Source organism: Geospiza fortis, unplaced genomic scaffold, assembly GCF_000277835.1.
Source record: "Geospiza fortis unplaced genomic scaffold, GeoFor_1.0 scaffold188, whole genome shotgun sequence".
NCBI lineage: Eukaryota > Metazoa > Chordata > Aves > Passeriformes > Thraupidae > Geospiza > Geospiza fortis.
The window spans coordinates 4,399,944-4,407,923 of NW_005054337.1; the positions used below are offsets into that span (position 1 = coordinate 4,399,944).

Genomic DNA, 7,980 nt, shown 5'->3' on the forward strand with positions numbered 1-7,980 from the left:
AGCCGCCCCTCAGGCACCCGCTGGCGCTGAGCTCTGGGTCTGGTTCCAGCCCACCGTCACCGAGTAGGTACCCCAGCCATGATCTGTTCCTCTGGGTCCCCTCTGTGGCCACTGCTCCCAAGAGCTGTTGTTTGTCCCTCCTGAGGCAGCCACGGTGTGTGAGGGGCCTCCTGGGTTGAAAAATGTCTGCTGGAAAGAAGAGCCCAGGAGTAGCTCTAAAAAACCCACAGAACATGCCCCATCTGTTCACAGGACAGGATGTGGTGCTGAGGGCAAATCCTTGTTCATTAAAGGCCCAAGTAATTCCCCTGTGGGCTCTGTGATGACAAGCACTTAACGATGGCACAGAGAGAAATAACACTGATCTAACCAAGCAGTGGGTGTGTGTGTCATTGGGGGAAAACAGCATGGGGCATGAGGGCTCAGGGTGGATTGCAGGACCCTTGCTGTGCTAATACGGTGGGGCTGTATCTTGGCCTCTCATCCATGACTCACTTCCTTTGACTCCCATCCAATACCTGTCACCATCTCCCTTAGCACACCAGCCCTGCTCAAGCTGCAGCAGCCCTGTGGGGACTCACAGAGCTCTCTCCTCCCTGCAAATGTCCCCCTTGTCTGCTGGTCGGGTCAGCCTTTGGAACTGCACCAAGGCATTGGCCACTGCTCCCAAGAGCTGTTGTTTGTCCCTCCTGAGGCAGCCACGGTGTGTGAGGGGCCTCCTGGGTTGAAAAATGTCTGCTGGAAAGAAGAGCCCAGGAGTAGCTCTAAAAAACCCACAGAACATGCCCCATCTGTTCACAGGACAGGATGTGGTGCTGAGGGCAAATCCTTGTTCATTAAAGGCCCAAGTAATTCCCCTGTGGGCTCTGTGATGACAAGCACTTAACGATGGCACAGAGAGAAATAACACTGATCTAACCAAGCAGTGGGTGTGTGTGTCATTGGGGGAAAACAGCATGGGGCATGAGGGCTCAGGGTGGATTGCAGGACCCTTGCTGTGCTAATACGGTGGGGCTGTATCTTGGCCTCTCATCCATGACTCACTTCCTTTGACTCCCATCCAATACCTGTCACCATCTCCCTTAGCACACCAGCCCTGCTCAAGCTGCAGCAGCCCTGTGGGGACTCACAGAGCTCTCTCCTCCCTGCAAATGTCCCCCTTGTCTGCTGGTCGGGTCAGCCTTTGGAACTGCACCAAGGCATTACTTTGGGCCTCACAGTCCCTTCCCCATTCACACACATCACCTCCTGTGTGCTCCCTGCTCCCCTGGCCTCTCTCCTCACATACCAGCTGTGCCCATTGCCATATCCCTTGGTTGTCTGATGCCTGTGAGTCCCTGCTGTGTGTCCCTCAAATCTGATGTGTCAGAATAAAATACCAAGAGAGGTGGAGAATGCCAGCCCAGCAGTCTCCCTGCACGCTCAGTGCAGCTTTGGTAACCCAGTGTGGTCACCCTGCTGTATTTACTGAATGTTACTGACTTAACACTTGTTGTTTCAAGGATTTGAGCTGCTGAGTAATCTCTGGTGTCTCTTCTCACACAGTGTTGACAAAGCCTGGAAAGAACTGAGTAACATCCTTTCGGGAATATTCTGTGCTTCTCTCAACTTCATTGACTCGACCAACACAGTGATTCCAACAGCATCCTTCAAACCCCTGGGTTTAGCCAATGGTGAGCCTGGCTCTGCTCTCTCACTCTGCCCTGTGCCACTGCCAGCATTCCAGGTGCAGGTCCTGCAATGACTCTGGGTCTGGGTGTATACAACAGCATCCATTACCATTTTCTGGGAAGAATTTCCTCTCCCTACAAACAAGGCTAGGATTTAAACAGAGGAATCACACAAGTAGTACATGGCTGATGCTCCCAGGCCCTTACCTGTCTCTTTGAGAAGTGTTTTATGAAACAGTGAGGACCACAGGATTTAAGGCACTCACAAAAAAAGATCTGCTAGGATGTATCCTTACCATTCTTTCCAGTCACTCTGAGCAGAGTGGGATCTAGTTCTAGTGGAGCTCACGGCATTTCAGGCATGCTGTGAGGGTGGTGGGATGTGGGGCACACTGGGGGTGGAACACTGCTGCTGTGCTCATGGCTGTAGCAATCCCAGCCTGCTCTCCTCCCTCTCCCTACCCAGGGACAGATCACCATCTCCTGCGTTATGCTGTCCTGCCCCGGGAAGTCGTCTGCACAGAGAACCTCACCCCTTGGAAGAAGCTGCTGCCGTGTGGCTCAAAGGTAAAGACAAGTCCTGCTGCCCAGTTGGGCCATTCCTGATGGAGCTGGGCTCCCAGCAGCAATCTGAGAGCATGCACTGGGAAGTTCCCTCAGGGCCTTCTCTCGGTGGGAGCAGAGGACAGGGCAGGGCTGAGTTTCTCCTCTGTTCCCTGCAGGCTGGGCTGGCTGTGCTGCTGAAGGCTGAGCGCCTGTTCCACAGCAGTTACCACTCCCAGGCAGTGCACATCCGCCCCATCTGCAGGGTAAGTGCTGGCTCAGCTCCCTCCCTGAGCTCCCCAAGAGAAAATTCCAAGCCCCCTTGTCACATTGCAGAGTATCTGGTTTGCCTAGCTACTCTGTGATGGGTTCACTGTGTCTAACACAGCTGTCATCCTGCTTCTCTGGTAATCCCAACTGAAATCTTGTAATCCTGGTGGAGGTCCAGCTCCATCCTGGTGTCCTCCCCCTCCAGAAGGTGTGATCAGAGCTGCTTGTCTCTTGTCCAGGATGCCTCCTGCCTGGCTCTGTCCTGGGAGCTCAGACAGACCCTCACTGTAGTCTTTGACTTCTTTTCCAGTGGCCAAGGAAAGAAAGGTAAGTGTGGTGGCTGTGCTCGAGTGCTCCCAGCCTGCAGCACTTGACCTGCCAGCTGACCTTGCTTCCCACAGACTGGTCCCTGTTCAAGATGTTCTCTCGCACGCTGACTGACACGTGTCCTCTGGCATCACAGAGCAAAGTCTACGTTGACATTTCCCCCAAGAACAAGGTAAGCTCATGGGCCCGAAAGCATCCCCTGCTCCCTCAGTTCAGCCACTTCATGTGGCTCTGAAACATCCTCACCTCCATCCTCTGCATGGCCTGGCCTCTCAGGGGCTAACACAGAGAGGTGATTTCCTTGCTCTGAGCAGGGCTGAGGGTATGAGCCTGGTGCTGTTAGCAAGAGCACAGAGCTGGCTGTTAGGTGGCAAAGCTCAGGGCTACCTGGAGGGACTTTGCTCAGTGCTGCCAGTTTCTTCAAGGGGCACTTTTCCCTTCCATGGTCCATTTGCTCTCCTCAGGAAAAGGAGCTGCTGGAAGTGTCCCCCCCTCCAACATCAGTACACGAAGCTATTGTCCAGGGAGACAGGAGAACCTATGCTGTCTATGACCTGCTGAGCCCCTCCCTCTTCAACACATCTCGCAGCCTCAATGTGCAGCTGAAATGGAAGCGGCCCCAAGACAGCTGTGAGTGAGCAGAACTTCACTTCATCTGCACCACTGGCCAGGGCTCCAGAGCTGAAAATCACCCCGCTGCTGTCCTTGCTCTTCCATAGCGGAAATGCCCATTCCCACGCTCCATGCTCAGCGTTACGTGGGGGGGTATGGGCTGCAGACCGGGGAGATCTGCACCCTCATCTACAACACCCACCCGTACCGAGCCTTCCCCGTGATCCTGCTGGAGACTGTGCCCTGGTACCTGCGCCTCTACGTGCACACCCTGACCATCATCACCAAAGGGAAGGAAAACAAGCCCAGTGAGTGACCCCTCCAAGCAGCGCATGCCACCCCATTCCCTTGGCATGAGCAGCTCATTCCAAAGGTGGTTTAGTCCCTCCTTCAGGCCCCAGTGATCACTGGGAAACTGGATTGTGAAACAAAATATTTTAGGATGTTTTCCTAGCCCCAAGTTCAGTGCTCACAGCAGATGAGACCATTAAGTCTGTTTTATTTATAAGAGGCACATGGATAGTGTTTCATAATCCAATAAGGGTTTGAACCAACATGAATTAATTTTTGTAGCACAGGAAGCTCAATTTAAAACTGATGATTGGGTTTTATTTTGCATTTATACCTTTCTTATGAATACCTGACCGTCATGGGACAGTAGATTTAAAGAGCAGCTAAATTTAGCTTTAACACATGCTTTTTGCTATGGGTGCATCTTCACTTGCCCAGAAAACCTCTCTCAGGACAGTGGAAGCAGGAGCACCCACCTCATGGGAGATGTCCAGGCAATGTGAGATTGGACAAGGTTCCCCTGGTGCCAGTGTGGAAATCTCTTTGGGGTTAGGTTACATCCACTACCAGCCAGCCCAGGACCGGAGCCGGCCTCACCTCTTGGAAATGCTGATCCAGCTGCCAGCCAACTCTGTCACCAAGATCACAATCCAGTTTGAGAGGGCCTTGCTGAAGTGGACAGAGTACCCACCTGACCCCAATCACGGCTTTTATGTTGGGTAATGACATTCCTCAGCTCCTCATCCCTTTCTGGGCTTTGCATAGGACTTACTGCCCCGGTCTCTGGAGATATCTTTGGTGCCAGGACTGATAGTGGTGTGTTCTTTGTGCCCTTAGCTCATCTGTGCTCAGTGCCCTGGTGCCCAGTGTCACTGCAATGAAGGACATAGATGTGGAGCAGAGCCCTCTCTTCACCTCGCTGTGAGTGTGCTTGTGCTGGGGAGCAGGGCTGTGCCACAACCTGCGAGCTGTGGCTGCTCTCATCCCCTCTGGTGAGCACAAAGCACTGGTCCTGTGCAGGCTGACCTTGCCTTTCCTTCTCCCACTCTCCAGGTTTCCTTCCTCCGATGGCTCCAGCTATTTTGTGCGCCTGTACACGGAGCCACTGCTGGTGAACCTGCCAACCCCAGACTTCAGCATGCCCTACAACGTCATCTGCCTCACCTGCACCGTGGTGGCTGTGTGCTACGGTTCCTTCTACAACCTGCTGACCAGAACGTTCCACGTGGAGGAGCCCAGCCGGGGCGGGCTGGCCAAGCGGCTGGCCAACGTCATCCGAAAATTCAGGGGGGTGCCCCCACTCTGAGAGGGGCCAGGCCAGCCAGCACTGCCTGCAGGGCTCTGTGGGGAGACAGACAGCAGAGCACTGCTGCCTCTTGTCTTGCTGGAAGCAGCTTGTTCTGTTTTGCTGGCAGGAATTCTCTTTGGGATCCAATAAGCCAAGAGATCAGTTCCATTGCTAAGATGGGAAATGGCTCCAAGCCCATTGACTACTGAACTGCACTGCTGTGGGACTGGGAAAAATAAAAGACTTCTGTTTGGGAGAGGTGTAACTTAGATGCTGGGAATGGTGCTGGAAGTAAACTGGAGTGTTTTGTACATTTGTGCTGCTCCTGATTGGTTTTGCTTTCTCAGCTCATGGGCAGAGTTGACCCTCTAAGACTGTGAGCTGCCAAGTCTGTAGCACACTGCCTGGATCAGCTGGGATTTGATGCAGGCAGGACCAGGCAAGGGGGTTTGATCTGCAGAAAAGAGAGGGATTCATCTGCTCTAACATCTCACCATTCACAGTTGCCATGTTTCACACCTATGTGTCCTGTTGCACTTGGCCACACTGGAGCCAGTTTGCAAATTAATTGTTGGGCACAGGGTATGTCTGCCCCCTCACCAACAGCAAGGGTTTATTTTCTTTCACAGGAAAAAGCTTCTCTTGCTCACAACTTCTATTTGCAGGATTTTGAAACCCTCCACCTGCTCAGCCCTCTGCTACAGCACAGGACTCTCCTGTGCACCCACAGTGTCCCTGGAGCTTTGGGGAGCCTTGGCTCAGCAGACCCCAAGTGCTGAGCTGCAGCCAGCCCTGGGCTGGTAATGCAGGAACACTGGCACCACTGTGCTCCTCAGTTATTTTCTCAAAACACAGATTACCACCTTGTGGTTCGCCCAGAGCAGTGGGAGGTCAGTGGTGGTGCTGCTTGGCCTCTGACAGTGCTGCTTTCAGGGCTACACCCTTTCCATCTCAGATGCGGCTTTTGTGATTGCAACAGACACTCTTACAACCAGCTAAACAAAGGACAGGGAAATCACTGGAAGAAATACTTCCCAGAACCAAAGCAGAGCACAGCCAGAGGTCCTTTAAAAGCTTCTGCTTGAACAGAAAGGCCATAAAAACCCCATGGCCTCCTGTCCTGCACAGAACAAGCTGTTCCCACTAGCCTGGGATTACCTTTCCCTTCCATGCCAGAGATGCTTTTTACTCTGCAGCTCCTTACAGATCCACTCCACTGGATGGCTCCATGCAGCTTGCAGAGCCTGCTGAAATACGAGTTTTGGATGATCCCTCTCTGTTCCTGCCTGCTGAAAAAGGTGCCACAGGGCTGGGAGTTCACAGCCCTGCCAGCCAGGCTGCAAGTGCAAAATGGAATTTCTTTATGGAAAGCTGGAACTACAACCAAAACCCAAGCCAGCACACAGTTCCCAGAGCAGTCTTAGGAATAAGGGTCCACATTACAGTTTGCATAATGATTTGGAGACCTCAAGTTTTATCAGTTGGATCCAGTGTCAGTCCTGCAAAATGTGCTGGAGCAGCCCAGTTCCCTGGGTGAAGCCTGCTTGCTGCTGGTGTTGGGTGGGATCCTGAAAGTCCCCTGAGTGCCATGGGAATCATCAACTGGCATCCAGTAGTTATTTTTACTATGAACCATCAGAGCTGGCATCAGCCAAAGGCTTTAGGGCCATTCCTATGCAGTGCCATAAACCAGGAATTTTAAACAGCCCATAAAAAGGTCAGCCCAGAATAATGGCAGAGCAGAGGGAAACTTCCAGGCTGGATACACACTTGAAAGGCCATTGGGAGAGCAGGTCTTATCATAACTATCAAAAATGCACAGGCCAGCCAAGTGGAAAACTGTGGGAAATGTGGGTGGACCTGCAAGTGTGGCTGGGTGGGTTTTAAATGGTTGTGAAAATGCCAAATCTTGGTCTTTGGGGTTTTTGGTTTTGTTTTTCTTGGACTATTTTTCTTCTTTCCATTGGGTTACTCAGTACAGGAGAGACATGGAGCTCCCCAAGGTGAGTCAGGAGAGGGCTGTGAAGATGGCATCTCTCTTACAAGGAAATCTGAGGGAGCTGGGGCTGTTTAGGCTGGAGGAGAGATGATGGAGAGGGGAGCTTGTCACTGCCTGTGAGCAGCTGCAGGGAGGTGTTGTGAGGATGGAACCAGGGTGCAGGACAGTGGGATGAGGTAACAGGAACACTGGAAGTTTCACGTGGACATGAAGAACTTTACTGCATGGGTGAGTGGAACAGACTGCACTGAGATATTCCCGTGCCCCTGGACATGATGATCCAGAGCACTGTGCTCGAGGGGACCCAGTGGGGCAGGGGGCTGGAGGGATGGTCTGGAGGGATGGTCTGGAGGGATGGCCTGGCGGGATGGCTTGGAGGGATGGCCTGGAGGGATGGTCTGGAGGGATGGTCTGGAGGGATGGCCTGCAGTGGTCCCTGCCCAGCCCTGCTGTCCTCCGTGCTTCTGAGGCAGCACTGCACAAGGTGCAATGGAGCATGCAAACACAATTGAATAATAAGCACGGAATATGCTGAGTTGGAAGGGACCCACGAGGGTCCTCAAGTCCAACTCCTGGCCCTGCACAGGACACCCCAGGAATCCCACCCTGTGCCTGAGAGCGGTGTCCAAACGCTTCTAGAACTCAGGCAGGCTCAGGGCTATGACCACTGCCCTGGGGAGCCTGTTCCAGTGCCCGACCACCCTCAGGGTGAAAATCCTTTCCTAATATCCAGCCTAACCCTGCCCTGACCCAGCTTCAGGCCATTCCCCCGGCTCCTGTCACTGCTCATGACAGCCAAGAGATCGCAGCTGCCCCTCATGAGGAAGCTGTAAGCAGCGCTGAGGACCGGAGCCACCCCTCGTGAGGAGGCTACAAGCAGCGCTGAGCTCTCCCCCACAGCCTCCTCTTCCCCAGGCCGAACAGCCCAAGCATAGCTCATTATAAGAACCCACAAACACAAAAATCTTTTCACAAAATGC

The 7,980-nt window shown here is 53.2% G+C and overlaps 1 protein-coding gene across 1 annotated transcript in view; it reads left to right on the forward strand.

Annotated features, from left to right (window-relative positions):
* The window catches only part of PIGT (phosphatidylinositol glycan anchor biosynthesis class T), a 7,350-nt gene extending 2,036 nt beyond the window's left edge, over positions 1–5,314 (forward strand). Inside the window, exons 2-12 of the mRNA XM_014307516.2 lie at positions 3–63; positions 1,546–1,673; positions 2,137–2,237; positions 2,393–2,479; positions 2,723–2,810; positions 2,885–2,982; positions 3,275–3,440; positions 3,530–3,730; positions 4,267–4,432; positions 4,551–4,634; positions 4,767–5,314. Of these exons, the coding sequence (XP_014162991.1) occupies positions 3–63; positions 1,546–1,673; positions 2,137–2,237; positions 2,393–2,479; positions 2,723–2,810; positions 2,885–2,982; positions 3,275–3,440; positions 3,530–3,730; positions 4,267–4,432; positions 4,551–4,634; positions 4,767–5,019 (1,433 nt within the window). The 3' untranslated portion in view covers positions 5,020–5,314. The remainder of the gene's footprint in view (positions 1–2; positions 64–1,545; positions 1,674–2,136; positions 2,238–2,392; positions 2,480–2,722; positions 2,811–2,884; positions 2,983–3,274; positions 3,441–3,529; positions 3,731–4,266; positions 4,433–4,550; positions 4,635–4,766) is intronic.
* Positions 5,315–7,980: the final 2,666 nt, after the last annotated feature.